The 16141-nt window shown below is 51.6% G+C and overlaps 1 protein-coding gene across 5 annotated transcripts in view; it reads right to left on the reverse strand.

Annotated features, from left to right (window-relative positions):
• Positions 1–16141, reverse strand: part of SMOC1 (SPARC related modular calcium binding 1) — a 154778-nt gene that overhangs the window by 3319 nt on the left and 135318 nt on the right. For all 5 annotated transcript variants that reach the window (XM_041757908.1, XM_041757911.1, XM_041757910.1 and 2 more), the window contains exons 9-11: positions 15838–15920; positions 14169–14274; positions 4788–5032 (exon numbers count right to left, since the gene is read on the reverse strand). In XM_041757908.1, coding sequence (XP_041613842.1) covers positions 4788–5032; positions 14169–14274; positions 15838–15920 — 434 coding nt within the window. The remainder of the gene's footprint in view (positions 1–4787; positions 5033–14168; positions 14275–15837; positions 15921–16141) is intronic.

Raw genomic sequence — 16141 nt, forward strand, 5'->3', positions numbered from 1 at the left:
ACAGGGCTCTGAAGAGTAGGAGGTGCTCCGGGAACCCACGCCCACCCCTGGTCATGCGAACCCACAGCTCAACTCCCCCGTCTCCCAGTTACGCTAACATTCCTAAGGCCTGAGAATGAGCGACAGAACCCAGGGTGGGTGAGGCGTGGGGTAGATATTGGTATGTCTGATTGTACAGATGAGGAAACAAGCCCGGAAAGAGAGTGATGGGCCCCGGGGCCGGCAGGCGGGCAGGGACAATCCCACCTGGCCCCGTATCCCATCATCACCTGCCCGTGCAGCAGCGCCTGCGGTCAGCGGTCAGCGGTGAGCAGAAAGTTTCCCACACAGAGAGGGGCCGAAGCGGTGCTGCCCACCGCGCACTGGGAGAGGAAATGCACGCCGGGCAGGATCCAGCCCCGGCTTGTGGAGGCTTGCGCGCTGATCCTTTACCCAAATCCCGTCATTCACCCCCGGGGGCACCGTTACATGATAGTTGTAAGATGATCAAATTGTCCCCGGGTTATGATGGTGGAACTGAGACCTGGAGACAGCACAGCTCTTCTGTGTGAAGTGAACTCAGACCCAGCTACGTCCTCCCAGGGCTGTGCTCTCTCTGAAGGGGGGCCGGTGGTGGGGGGAGGAAAAGCCTGATCCCAGGGCGGGCAGCAGCCTCGGGCAATGCCAAGGGAGGGTTGGGATTTTTCACAAATGGAGGAAACAGTCTCCAGCCCGCCTGCCTCATGGGACGGTGACAATCATCCTGATGCAGATGCTTTATAAACTGGGAAGGACCAGCTAAGAAGGTCTGACCCTCAGAACGTCTGACCCTTCCATGCTGTGCAGACAGCTCAGCTCCCCAGTCAGCAGTTTTAGTAACAACACGTGTGTTCGCGAAGCATTTCCAGAAAATGCGGTCCCTCAGATCCAACGCGACACTCGTCCCTAAACTGTGGTGTGCTCCCCCAGCCCCCTGGGGCCCCCCATCTGGCATGCAAGCCCCTCTCAGCCCACCAGGGGGCACCGCATGACACCAGATGACCAACGCAAGGGCTCATTCCTCACATGCCTTCTACCCAAGTGGCTTTTCTTCAGCTCCCCAGGACCAGAAGGACCCAGAGAATCTGCCTTCAGCCGGTGGGTGTGTTCCTCTACTACTACCAATTCCTTTTGTGCATTCACCACAAGCCAAGTTACTGGGCTAAGTTCCTCACGTGCACCATCTTGTTAAATCTTCACACCAGGTCTATGAGACAGACACTTTCATCTCCATTTTGCAGACAAGGAAACTGAGGCTCAGAGAGCTTAGATGACTTGCCAAAGTTACAGGGCTAGTGAGTGGCAGAGCTGGGATTAAAAACCAGGTATGCTTCAGAGCTTCTGTTCTTACCCACAGCCCCCAGCCCTGCCTCCCCTATACCTCTCACTAATGGTCCTTTCTCCTGCAGGCACTGCCTGCTTGGAAACTATCTGTCTCCCTGTGTGTTTGCTCTCGGCTACCTGCCCTGGCAGCCTCTACTCCTGCTCATGCCACCCCCACTGGGTCTGCTCCCCCGCTTCTCCAGACTCACCACTGGTCTTGTCTCCCTTGGCCTTCCACTGAGACTGGCAAGCAAGATTGGCCTGCTCACCCAAGGGACCATCTTCAAACACTCTAGAATCCTTCTCGTGGAGGGGACAGTACTCTCGCCTGGACATCCTGAGGCTGGGTGCAAGTGACAGCTTGCTACCTCACGTGTGACCTCTGATCTCGACCAGAGTGCTATTCCTCTCTTGGCTCATCTAGACACCTCGACTGCAAAATGGGCTGAGGGCACGTGCACACACAGATGTGCTCACACACACACGCAGATATGCACAGAGAGACACATGTAGAGACACGTGCACATGCATACAAGTGCACAGACCATGCACTCAAGACACATGCCTACATACACAGACATGCCCCAGGGGGACATGCACAGACGTGCCTATGCACAGACACGTGGGGAGACACGCACACCTGACGCAGGTACCCCAGCCATACTTTCAACCAGGCAGTGCATTCTGACGTCAGCAAGGGTCCCAGGAGCTCTTAGGCCTCTCCTGTCCCACTGCTGGGTCTCAGGAGAGAGGTGAGGGTGCTGGGCCGTACCCCGAAGCACTTTAGAGGCCTCCCTGGGCAAAGCAGTGAAGGTAACTGGAAACTAACCCCTGTCCTCAGCGAGGTCTTCCAGGGTCAGCAGACACCCAGTGCCTGGCAAAGCTGTGGAGAAAGGCTGGGAAGGCCCTTTCTGCTCTGTGGACAAGAGGTCACCACACTCGGCCTCTCCTTGGCATCTGTGTGCTGTGTAGGCTAGGGGACGGAGGGCAGAGCCATTACAGATCCCTGTGAGTCCTTCCTTCCTCCATCCTTAACATGCTCCTGGGTGAGCCTAGGATCTACACTAGCACTGGGTGCCCTCTTTCCAGTACTGGTCCTCTGCCTGTGCTCTGAGAAATGAGCGTAAGTGTGTAAAGTGTGATGTCGACACAGGGGGCAGCCCCTCACCTATATGTTCACTCGGCTGACAAGGATGTGATGGTGCCATGCATGGCCCTGGGGTGGGGGGGCAGGGGATGGCGCTGGAAGACTGCACTACGCGTGGTATGTGCTGCTGCTCAAGGCAATAATCTTAACAGTGATGCTGAACTTCTATCAGGTTCCTTCACTGTGTCGGGCACTGGCTAAATGTTTTCACTCCCTGTCCCACTGAATCAGCACGACAGTCCTATGAGGTAGATGCCATGGTTATTCCCCTTGTACAGATGAAGACACTGAGAGCCAGAATGGCTGGGTAGTTTGTATATAGTAAAGGAGCTAGTCTGTGGCAGAGACGGGGTTTGAGTCATGACATTGCGCTGCATCCTGCGGACTCAGAGTACTGTGGGAACATGGAGCGGCATCCTCAATCAGACAGGAGTGCCCAGAGCGATGAGCTCACTCACCCAGGGTCACAGGCCCCAGAGCCAAAGCCGGAACCAGCTATGGAGGGGGCGGATACCAAGACAGGGTACCTAGTGGTAATTCATCCACTTCCTGTCTACCCTTTGGGCTCACGGTGTCAGTTGAGGATTAGCACCAGGAAAAGCCCTTAGGCTTTCTCCCTGGGCAATGTCGGCTTTCTCATAGCTTCCACTTCATATAAATGGGTATCACCTGCATGAAAGAACCACCCATCCTTCAGGTGCATCCAACTTGACGTGTCCAAACCATGGTGTTCCCCATCCCCCTATGCCTTTCTTCCATGTTGCCCAACTCAGCAGACTCACCCTCCAGTTGCCCAGACCAACCTCCATCTCTATAGCCACTTGGTTGCCAGAACGGCAGGTCTCCCTATCTCAAATCCACCCACTTCTCCTCACCCCCACTGAGCTCTCATAACTCGAGCCTCCGTCATCTCAGGCCACAGCCTCCTGAGGGAACCCTGCCTGGCATGTCTGTGACCCCATTTCCCACCCTGCAGCCTGAATGATTTCTTTAAAGCAAAACCAATCCCATAATTTCTCTGCCTGAACCCCTGGGACGGCCCTCCGCTGCCCTTATGAAGTTGAGACTGTCCCCTTGTCTCCAGTCTGCCTCCTCCCCCCAGCACCTGCCACCTTCAAATATGCATTCCAGTCACACTAAGGCCTCTCAGTTCCTCAACAACTGTCCCCTCACCTCAACACCTTCACTCTTCAATCGCCATCGCTTACAACACTCCTCCCTCCACTGAACCCTTGGGCCAACCAACTCCTACCCGTTCCTCAGGTATTGGCTTAGACAAGGGGTTGGCAAACTTATCTGTAAAGGACTAGGTAGTAGATATTTTAGGCTTTGTGGGCCATGTATCGTCTCTCATTTGCTCTTCTTTTTTGAAAATTACATCCCTTTTAAAAATATAAAAACCATACTTAGCTCACAAGTCATACAAAAATAGGCCATGGACTAGATTGGGCCTTGGGCCTTGGGCTGGTTTAGATATCACTTCCTTTACAAAGTTTTCCAAGGCTGTGTGCCCCTGAGCTAATTTAGGTGCCCCTACATATGTTCTTACAATACTCCGTACTTGTTCTATCATGACAGAGATAATTAGGTTTTTGCCAGAATCCATGTTCTCTTTCCAGGCTCCCAGCCTTCCTTATGGTGGGGGTGTGGTGGAACTAGTGGCAGTTCCAGCCAGTGAGATAGGATAGGTGATGTGTGTCATTTCGGGACTGGCCCATTAAACTCCCCCATGTGCACTGCTCCGTGCTTGACTCCAGGTGACCAACTGGGAATGGAAATGACCCTCAGGGTGACCTTGAAGCCACATAATAACGATGGTGGAATCATTCTCGGCCAAGATCTCAGAGTGACTGCACAGAGCAATCTCCCTCCTTTTCGTCCCCCTACACACACACACACACACACACACACACAGACACACACACACACACGACCTGGAATCATGCTGAACTATTTACATGGGCGAGATGAACAAATTTCTCCTGCATTGAACCATTACATGTGTGGGTCTACTCGTCACTGCAGCCTGGCCTATCCTAACATACACTCTCATAGCATCATGGCACTTACCACAGTGTCTGAAAATGCTTTCCTATCCATCTCCTGGGTAGACTGGAAGGACGGGGACCTTATCTGCTAGCTCCTTCACTGTGCCAGGCATCTAGCCCAGGGCAGAACACACTCTCATAAGTAGTTGAATAAATGAGCACCTGGGCTCTCACCTACTGGGGGAGCCCTTGGTCCTTGTGTGTGGGTGGGAGGGGAGGCGGCAAGTTCTTGAAGGCCAGCGAGCACTCACCTTCTTTGCTAACACCCAGGCAGCCCTTCAGCTCAGGCAGTGAGATGACCTTGTCCTTGTTCAGGTCACAGTAGTCAGTGAAACGCCGGGCACACTTCTTGGGCTTGGCTTTCTTCTTCACGTAGCGCTTGAAGGGCTTCATCTCCCGCTTGTTAATGTCGTTGCTACTGTTGCTGTCCAGCTGGCTGAAGTACCAGCGCACCACTCGCTCCTCCAGGGTGTGGCTGGGGTCTGGTTCGGAAAACCTGGGCCACAGGCAGACACCCCCACCCCGGTGATCACCACTCAGGAGCCTGTAGGGACTCTCAGCCCCACGGCCAGTCTCTCCCAGAGATGCCGGGGTCCTTCTGCTGCACTGCCAGCAACCGGGGAGAAATGGCTCTTCCGAGCCCAGTGCCTCCCAGCCCTGCTCAGCCTGTAGCAGAATTGAGCCATCCTCTCCAGCTTGGTTCTCCAGACTGGACAGTCTATTTCTTAAGGGTCCCCAAGTGGGTCACCCTTATTATGTGAGCCTGTCCCACCCTCTACCATAGCCAGGAATGTTCTCGTACTAGATGGGTGCTCAACATATATTGGCTAGATTTAATTTACCAGAGTTAACCACGGCTGCGGTCCAAGTTGTCCTCCTGGCCTAGTGTTCACTGCCAGATAAGTTGCTGTTCACACATGAACTTGTACACTCAGTGAACATGACTATGGGAAGAGGTGCTCTGAGCATGCGCCACAGCCAACACCGGGCCAAGTTTTGGGAGGTGTTGCCCCAGCCTCAAACTGCTCGACATCTTGGTGAGACAGAGCCAACTAATTAGGCAGGGACAATTCACTGTGAGGTTCCCACAGTCCATTTATACATGGTATATAAAGTGGCAAAACCAATGCTTTTATGTGTAACTGTGCACATGCCCTACCCATCCATTTTATTTACTTATCCTCTACCTCCCCCTTGCAAAAAACATTCAGGCTGCTAGCTAATATTTAAAACTTCTAGAGCCAATGACAGGTCTGTTCCAGAAGGGGTGACTATGGCTCCTGCTCCCAGGGCTCGGCACGGAGTAAATATGGTCCAGGCCCTTGTGTTCAAGATCCTGGGCAACCTTCCCTTCGCCGGGGGAATAAGGCTGAGGTTGGGAGGCCAGTGTCTTCAAATACTTAGTCTGCAGGACACTGAGGCAAACTATAGTATCACCACGGATCAGAAGTGGAGGCAGAGGGTCTCACTGTCACACAGGGATCCTGGCCCAGGGCTTCTGGGCTGCCAGCACATTCTAAAACTATCTGGCAAGAAAAATATCCAAGGCTCTTGCCAATACCTTGGGGTTCTTCCCTGGGGGTTTGCTGAGTTTTCCAGAAAGGAGGGGACCATCTCTGACCCCACCCTTGTGAAGGAGCCAGCAAACTCTTTCCCTTTCCCACCCCCAAGTGACCTCAACGTTTAGGGGAAAAGAAGTTTCATTACCACAAAGAAGCCAGGCATCCCTGCTAGAAGCCCATTCCTAATTAAGTGGACTGCAGTCCCAGGCAGGCCCCCCTGGGCATCCTGGGCTGATTCCAAGACAGCACAATTACTGGATCTGCCAGCGGGACGTCATCCTGACAGGTTTAATGCTGGGAGTACCTGGGGAAGGTGTGAGGGACCATCTGCCCCTGGCTCTCTGGGAACCTGCCTAGTCTGTCATGGAAAGCAGGCTCAGAAGGTCTTTGAAACAGACGTGGAGTTATTCGTTGTGGAACTCAGATTTTTGTTTCTGCCAGCACATGGTATTTTGGTGTTTTAGAGCTCCTTCTGTTTTACCCACAACATTTGCTCTCAAGCCTGCAGGGTATACCAGATGAGCAGCAGAAAATTCTCTATCAAGATGTTCATGATGCAGGAGGGAAGGTGGCCGGCTCCTCTCAGAGCACCCTGCCTGCCTGTGTTCCCCTAAATGAGAGGGAGGCCTAGAGCTGCGGAGGAGAGCCAAGAGCCCCAAGGGAGGCGCTCCAGCCATTCCCACTGAGAACTCTCTCTCTGGGCTCCTCCCGCCAGGGGCCATGAGAGCCCCATGGTGGCAAAGGCAGCTCTTTCTTTAACCTTTAGGCTCAGCATAGCGTCATGTCTACCTAGAGGCTGGAATAATAAAGCCTCAGTCGCTGAGCCGGGAAGGGATGAGGTCATCCCGCCCAGCCGCCCTGCCAAGAGAGGCCCACTGCCTCTGACACGTGTTGCTGGGGCTCCTGCCTGTCCTGTCCGGTTCTCAGCGACTCCACTGAAGGGGCTCCCGTACCTTCCTTTGGGCTGGTCCATGTAAGAAGCAGCTCTTCTCCCCACTTTATAACCTCTGGGTATTTCCTCCTGCACAGAGTGACCATCATTTGGCTCCTGCTCCCTCTTCCTTCCTTTTCTCTTGACTCTCCCTCCTGCCCTATCTCCCTTGTCTGATGGGTCCTGTCCTCCTCACTCCGAGGATACTCACTTCCCAGGGAAAAGCCCTCTAAGGCCCCTCCAAGCTGTGACTCTGGTTCCCTCGACCCTGCCACACTGTCAACCTGACCCGTGGACCCCAAGCATCTTGCCTCTTCTTCCTTCTTCCACAGCTAGTATAGGGCTCCCTGCTTCTGAACTCCTCTGATTTCCAGAAACCTACATCCCATGCCCACTCCTGATAACAGAGCCCAGCTCCACATGTGATCCTGGCAGTGGCAGGGTCCGACTTTGAAACCCAACACTTTGCCCTGGCCAAGCTCCAAGTGCATTTAAAGCAAGAATTTCTTAGCTTTGAGGGATCACGGACTCTTCTGAGAACTTAAATGAAGCTATAGTCTTCTCTGGAACAATGCATACATACATAGCATTCTGCTGAATTTGGGGGTTTAATGGACTCCCTAAACTTCATCCAGGCTCATGGACTCCGGTAAAGAATCCTTGATCTAGAGGGAGGAGACTCCAGCCATGGCCCCAGAGAATGGTCAACCATAAGCCTTCTGGAAGGAGATGGGGCAAGACAAAGGGTAGTAGCTAGAGGGTCCTCCATACTTCCAGCAAAACATAATAGAAAACTACCGAGGTATTTAGTCTATACTCTGAAAACCAGGTTTCTGAGTTTACAACAGCCTTAAGTCCCTACCATACTTCATACAAGATCAAGTCAAGACTGAGATAGATCAGAAGTCCAGGTTTAGTCAAACCAGTAGGTGCAAAAGAAGAGCCTAAAGAGGTCTCAGTTAGCTAAGGAGCAGGAGAGATTTTTCCCAGGGGAGTGCTGGATGGCTGGGGCAATCCAGAGATTGCCAGAGAAAGGGCCTCCCCCAGAGTTTCCAAATCCTCTCAAGCAATCATATTGGAGCCCCTTCCATCACAGTTAGACTCCCTCAAACTTACCCCTGACCTCAAAGCCATACCCCACTGATCCCTCCAGCTCTTGCAGCCTTCTAGAAGTATTTTCTAAAAACACTGGCAACTTGCACTCCTAGCTCTAGGCTTACTTACACTAGCATCAAACCTCCAACCTTTCTCTCATATATGTACACACCATCCCTGCTGGAGATCAGGACTGCTGGAATCCAAATCTGCTCATCAGGCAAGGGCTGGGAACCCTACATCAGAGTTCCATAAATCAGTTCACATCACTGGTGCATGCCCAGGGCTTCCCTATAGGCGAGGTTCCACCTCTGCTAGAAGGATTCATTGAGTGCGTAGAGTTATCCAAGCCTCCTTGGATGTGTGGTATGTGGAAAGTTACATTCAAAGGATACTAAGGGCAGCCCGGAGGGCTCAGCGGTTTAGCACCGCCTTCAGTCCAGGGTGTGATCCCGGAGACCTGGGATCGAGTCCCACGTCAGGCTCCCTGCATGGAGCAGGCTTCTCCCTCTGCCTGTGTCTCTGTCTGTCTCTCTCTCTCTCTGAATAAATAAATAAAACCTTAAAAAAAAAAAAAGGATACCAAATTCCAGATTTTGGAAAAACAAATCCAAAGACTGATGTCAGCTCTGTCTCTGGGCTGTTTTGGTGGCTGTCTTGTTGACTCCTGCCTCCAGGGAGGAGGAAGCCCACTCAAGCTAAGTTCCTCCCGGGACTGGCCCACTGAGTTGTCTCCCAAATTGAGAGGTGACAGGTGCTGCCCATCTTCTGCAACACTTTCAGTTTTGCTTCTGCAGCCTAATCCTGCCAGGCCTTGGCTGCAACGCACAGCTGAAGAGCCAGCCCCATTCGCCACAAGAAAACTTGCTTTGGCCAAGATCTTGGGCCTTGTTCTGCTGTCCCAAGCAGTTTTAAAGAAGGTGAGGTGGGATGGCCTGGAAGCACTAGCCAAGCCAAGCAGACCAACTGAGCCCCATCTGGAGTGGGGTCCAGGCCCTCCCAGCTGTGCGGGCGGGTGGAGCTGGGAAATGCTAAGTCAGCCACATTCCAGCCTCTTCCTTACAAGGCCATCAACAAGTAACTGAGCTGGGCAGGAAGGAGGGAGCCACAGTACAGATGGTCTCTCCTTGGGGGACCACAGGAGGGGCCAGAAGGCTCACACAGTCCATCCCATGTCCCCTCAAAGTTGACTTTCTCTAGGGTGAGACAGAAAAAGGAGAGGGTTTCCTCACTCAAGAAGACTCTGCCAGCTGGGATCTCAGAACTCTTCCTTTGGATCTGATAAATGCTAATGGGTGCCATGGGAGGGCTGATGTAAGGGGAAGCTCTCCTCCTGGAGCCCTGGTGAGAAGAACCATGAGGATAAGTCAATCATCCCCCAAGCCTTCACTGAGAACGGCCATCCTTCAGTGATACTTGCAGGCTGCCCCTCCCATGCACTAACCAAAGATGTTTCCATGGACACCCCATTCTACTTTGCCTATTCTTAGATTTGACCAGTACCGCTTTCCCCCTGTAAATCACGCTGGTAGGCCAGAAAGGGAAGCAGACATCTCCCCTCCCTGCCCTGTCCTATAATTAACAAGCCTTCTTCAAACCTGATTAATTTCACCACAAAGGCTCCCTCAAACCATTCTTTCCCCCATAGCTGTAGTGTGGCCTCCCCTCACCTATCCCTCTGATGATAGCTATAACCTTCCCACCTCATCTTGCTCTCTTCCCATCCAGCTTGCCTCAAGCCTTCACGATGATTTTTCAGAAATGCTCATTTAATCATGGGCATCGTGCTGCCCTTGGCATGAATTGCAAGGCCTGGTGTGATCTGGTCTCTGCCCAAATCTATAGCCTTACCTTTTGCCTGCCTCCCAGATTTAAGTCATACTTCTTTTTTTTTTTTTTTTTAAGTCATACTTCTTATGACTCTTTGCACAGGTCCTACCTGGGGCCCCTCTGCCCCAGTCCATCTCAGTTGGTCACACATGAAGATGTGGCTCAAATGTTATCTCCTATATAAAGTCTTCCCTCTCATGCCCACCCGCTACTGAGTCCCTGTGGCACTTTCTTGGCCTCTATTAAGACACTGACTTCATAGTGTGATCATGGGATTATATACCTCTTCTCTCAACCAGACCAAAGCTCCTCCAGGCCAGGGACTGACTATGCCTTTGTCCCCGGTTGAATCCAGAACCCAACACAGAGCTTATGCCTGGGGAGGATGGAGATATAAGAGTTTGTGCAAAGTCAAAATCTCCAGGCCCGACAGATGGTAAGTGAGGAGAAGACACGCCTTCCTTGTCCCTTCTTCCCACTGGTCCCAATAATGGTCAGTCTCAACTACCAGACCCTGAGAGGATGTAAGAGGGATCTGAGGTATCTTCCTTGACTTTAGCCTTCTGTGCCTACAGTCTCAATTCTGCATGAATTCAGGACCAAGGCCAAAACCCAGGAAGCCTTGATTCCCAGATCCTCTTCAACAGCCCTATTCTAGATGTGCTGTCCAACCTTCAGCAGCCCTGTGCCTTTGCTCTTTCATCATAGAAGAGTGCCTGGCCAGGGCCCACCCATACGGAGCCCCAAGTCTCTTGGGCCCATCCAGAGTGCTGTTGGGCCCTGATGACAAAGAAGCACCATGGTGAATTTGATGGCTAGATTTGGCCTTGCAGTTTGTCTTGCAGCAGTCAGTGAACTCCAGGAAGCCTTCTCAAGGCATGCCTCTCTGTATCAAGTAGGGATCCATCCATCTAGCCACTCATCCTTCTAGCTGTTTATTCATTCAACAAATATTGATTGGTCATCTACTATGTGCCAGGGACTATTCTGAGTTCTAGGAATACAGCTGGGAAGAAGGCAGACAATGTTCCTTCTCTATAGAACTTAAATTTTCATTAAGTAGGGGTGAGACAGACAATAAACAAGCCAGCAAAATATCGGCTAGTGCTTGGCTGAGAAATTCAAAAGAGGTGTAGTGATGGAGTGTGACTGCCAGCCCCTTTGGACTGGTTGGTTGCTACGAAGGTGACATTTCAACAGATAATCGGGGACCATCACTGGAGGATGGGGCCTCCTATTCCAGGCGAGGGCAGACAGGAACCCCAAGGGTTCAGGTTCAAGGCCTGTTTGAGGAACTGAGAAGGACCAGCAGCAGGAGCACAATGATGGGAGGGAGGTCATGGCCAGTGAGACCCTCCTGCAGGGTCAGTTCAGGTTGGAGCTAGAGCCTACCCTAAATAGAATGAGAGACTCTGGAGGGCTTTAGACCCAGGAAAGCTGGAAAGCCTGACAGCAAGCAGCCTCCCCGTACAAGTGCTTCTCTCTCTCTTTCTTCCAGGATCCTCAACCTCCCCGGCCTCCAACCCTCTTGCTGGATTTCTAAACTATTTCTTGGTTCATCTTGCCTGTCCTTTAATTACGAGTGTAGACTCTAGGTAACAAAATTACCAGTGTGGTTCAAACTTCATTCCCATCAAAACCAAACACAGTTTGGCATAATGGGAGCTTAAAATGAAAAACATGTTTAGGAAAGAATTTTTTTTAAATTTCTCCCAACTCTGTAGTACACCTAAAAAAGAGGGTTTTCAAAAAGAAAAAGAAGAAAAAAAACCTTTTCCCTGAGGACACATTGGTATTAAAAACATTATAAACTTCTTAGTTTTTATTTTCTGTAAAGATCACTTCAGCCTGCGATTTGAGGGCAAGGCATCAGTCCTGATGTCTTCCAGCTAGTGATGGGGTGAGAGGGACCTGCCTGTGTCCTCAGCCTCTGTGGAGCCCTCACCCACTGGCCCAGGACCCAGCTGGGGTTGGTACTTTCCTGGTGCCTTCAGTCCACCTGGGGCTCAAGCCAGACCATGCTCAAGGGCCCGTCTCCCAAGGCAGCAAGTGGGACCAACTTGAAATCTCGTTTCTTCAGGAGTGCTACAAGAGCACCAGGCAGGCTCTCTCAGCGGCTGGTCAGAGCCAGCAGCACTGGGGGGCTGTGGGTGGGAAACACCCAGACTTGGCATTTTTTAAAAAGAATTTATTTATTTATTTATTTATTTATTTATTTATTTATTTGAGAGAGAGAGAAAACACACAAGCAAGGGAGTGGCAGGCAGAAGCAGAAGCAGACTTGCCACTGAGCAGGGAGCCCAGTGCAGGACTCAATCCCAGGACCCTGAGATCATGACCTGAGCCGAATGCAGATGCATATCACACTGAGCCACCAGAAGCCCCCAAACCTGGAATTTTTTAGCCCATGCTTCCTCCTGGTTACTTTTTCCATTCCCATCTAATAAACACAAATATCTCATTTCCATTTTTTGCATGAAACAAGAGGTATTTTTTTCATATTCTAGGCATAAATAATAAAGGCTTAGAATACTGAGTAAGCTCCCTCTTCCTGGGAGACATGGATATGTTCTCTCAACTCAAGACACCCCATCACTGAGCACCATCAGAGCACGATCAGCTCCCATCTGCCAGCCTGTCAGACTCTGTCTCCATCTTCTCAGACTTATTTCTGTGCTCCTCGTGGGGAGGCCTGATTCCATCCACAGGGTGTATGCAAAACCAGAAACCAGCCTGACAGCTCATAGGACCACAGGGCTGCTGAGAGTAAGTGCACTGGACCAGCAGCTTCTGAGTGGCACCCAGGAGGCAAGCTCTGCACTCACTTCGATGTGACCTAAAATTAGGTTTTCCGGACAGACACCCTCATTTGCCTTGGGATGCAGTACCACTGACAGCTGAGCTTGGAGCCCTGATTCCCTACGCCAGATAGATACCCTGTGGTTCCGCTGATTACCAGCCAGGCAGCCAGGCCTGGGCCTTTCATCGTGGTGGCACTCCTTGCCTTGCTGATGACAGCTCTGCCTCTGAGCAGATGTGGAGGGACGAGGCCCCCCTCTCTGGTGAGCCTCAGAGCTCAGAGGCAGGCTGCCCATCCCTGCCAAATATGTGTACTTCCTCCACTGCTATAGGAACCTGAAACCCCTACACACACACACACACACACACACACACACACACACACACACACCTGCTGTGCCTCCCCTCTGGCTTCCTGGTTGCTGGCTGTCCCTTCTATCTCATCTGTTGCCACTCTCCTTTCCTCCTCCTCACCCCATCCACTCCAGCACAGCCATCCTGGACTACAGATGTGCACTTTCTTAGAGCCACAGTATTCTTTCCTTTTTCTTAGGGCGGCTCTCCTTCTTTTACTGGTTAGGTCTTACCTGTCCTTCAAAAATTCAGCCTTGCTATCACCTCTTCCAGGAAGCCTTTCTGATTCCTTCAGACTGAGTTAACAAACACTTCTCTATTCTTCCACCTGTTCTAGCACTTAGCACGCAATTTGCAAGTATCTTTCTATAGCCTAGTATCCCCACTAAGCTGCAGGCTCTGAGACATGAACAGGCCTCACATCCCAGGGTTCCCAGTCCTTAGACCAGTGCTTGGTGTGCTGCATATGTTCACCAGGTGCTGAATGGGTGGATGGATGGTTGGATAGATGCATGCATGTTCCAGCCATTGACCTAATAGGCCTGCTTGGTGAGTGCCAGGATACTGGTCATGGCGTATGTGTATCTCAGCCTCATGTCAGGACTGCCTCAGCATGCATGTCAGCTCCTAACCTAAGTTGGATTTGAATTTGGCAATGTCCAAGCCCATTGCCCAGAGCCCTTGGGATTTTCAGGAAGCCAAAAAGACACAGGATTCCTGCCTTCTCAGAAGAGAAGAAAATCACCAAGTGCTCTGTACTCCCTTGCTTCCCCCATTACATGCCCCTTCTCCTTCCTGCTACTGAAGACTCTCACCCCAGTGCATTTACTCCTGAGACTAAGGTACTAGAAGTCTCCAGACACCCTGAACCTGCCTGTCATTGGGTAACTAAAAGGTAGAGACAAGCAATTTCCAAAGAACAGGGAGGGGAGAAAGTGGGAAGATTTCTGGCAGAAGGTAGGCCCAGCCCTTGCTCTGCCTAACTTTCCTCTCTCCCAGCCTCCTGAAGCTTCTGCAGTCATACCTACCCCCTCCGCCCTGAGTCCTGCTCACATTCTCACCTCCCACCTCCAGTAGGTGCTGCTGAGTTAATGGCCTGCACCATGTCCGTGGTGAGGGCATCCAGTAGGCTGGTGATAAATTCCATCTTCTTCCCTTCTGGACAGCCTGAAGGATAAAGTGAGATTTGAAGGCAGCTGCCAGGTAAGTAATCAAGTAAACAGCTTCCTCAACTGCCACCATTTCCCAAACCTCTCCAAATCCCTCTTGTCCAGCCAAGTCCATTCTGGGAACTGTTTACTGCTCAGATGGGTCTCATAAACCTCTGCAGTTCCTCTCTACCCAAGGCCCACAAGGGACCATCAGAACAAACAGAAAATAATACTTTCACTTTTCTTCCATTCCATAAATTTTTGCTGAGTAGCAACTGAGGCATTGTGTCAAAGGTTAGAGTTTTGGTATACAGGGTCCTTATCCTCCCAAGATCAGAGCCTATGGGGAACTCAAGCTAGTTCTGGGAGAGTCTGACTGGGCGGTCATGCTAAAGTGTGAACAACACTACTCTCCCAGGAAGCAGCAGGTACAGAGGGGGCACAAGAGACAGAGTCAACCCCCAGGGGTCAAAGTTGACTCAAGTAGCCCTACCAGTGTATCTGTCCCAGAACCATCTCCTATTTTCACTTCTCTTCTCATCCAGCTTAGATTATGATAAAGCATCCCTTTGTTTCTCGCTTGCTCCTTTGCACTGTTCCGGCAAAACTCCAAGTCCTTGCTCTGTCCCCTCAGAGCACCTGTTACAGCTATTTATACAGGCTTGTATTCATTTATTTGTATATCCTCTGCTGTGAAAGTCCCATGTAATTCTAATCACTTGGTTGTACCCAGTGCCTGGCACATAGCTAGGATCTCTGTTCATAGTTGATGAGGGGATGGCCAGAAGGAGGGACCCCGGCTTTGACGACACCAATCTTATGACAGGGTGGTTTTTACAACCCTCACCGGGAAGCCCCTGGACTTTCAGGAGCCTCTGTTTTCAGCTCTTACTGTGGAGTCCTGATGGGGAGTGGGAAAGTGGCCCAGCTCCCCTCAGCTCTGATCCAAGGTTGTGCTTGCTAAAGACTACAGTGTTCCAAGCCACCAATATTTAGTAACCTTATTATAACTCACTGGCAGAGAACGCTATAAATAAGAGAAACCCATCACAGCAGCTGGTTGGAGGGTCTGGGGCCCCTGCCTGCGTGTCTTGCATCACATCCCAGTGAGAGTCCTGTGCCACTGGGATGATTGCAAAAACACTGTGCAGGGCTGGCCATGGATGCTGCCCATGTTCCTCGGGACAACCCCTCCCTGAAGCCATCCTCTCAGCCTGGGGGGAAAAGAGTCCACAGCCCCCAGAACACTGTCCCAATCACCCCAGTATAGATAAAGAATTGCAGGATTGCAAGGACAGGATTTTAACTTAATGACTACATTTCAAAGATAAAGCTATAAGTGAGGAGGAGAAACAATGTGCTCAAGGGCACAGGAGTAATTAGGGACAAATCCCAGGCTAGATGCAGATCCCAGGGTTCTTGTGATGCCCCACCAGCACCCCCCACCTCCTTCCTCCATCCTACAGAAGGGGAAGCAGAGCCAGAGCAGAAGAGGGAGCTGCTTCTGCACAATAGGAGATAAGAGGTAGAAGAGCAGAAAGAGGTGAGAGCACCAGCAAGGGGCAGCCTTGTCTCCCACCTGGCAGCTCCCTGTCCTTGAAGGGATCATCCACCTCCACGCTCTTGGCCCTGGCATCGCTCTCGCAACTGGGCATCACGTAGCTGGGAAGAGAGACACGGGGCGGGGTGTGGGGGGGTGGTAGTGAGGAGGAGCCAAGAACTGAGCCCTCCGGAGCCACTGCTAGCAGCCCAGGGCTGGCAGCAAAATACATCCTGCGCTGTCCAGCAGCTGCCAGGCCATGCCAGTAGCAGTCTTCCACTGAGACATGTTCAGGCATGTCATTGTCATCACTGAAGCAGAGTGATGTCACCTGAAGTCTACA

The sequence above is a fragment of the Vulpes lagopus genome, chromosome 6 (assembly GCF_018345385.1).
Source record: "Vulpes lagopus strain Blue_001 chromosome 6, ASM1834538v1, whole genome shotgun sequence".
Lineage (NCBI taxonomy): Eukaryota > Metazoa > Chordata > Mammalia > Carnivora > Canidae > Vulpes > Vulpes lagopus.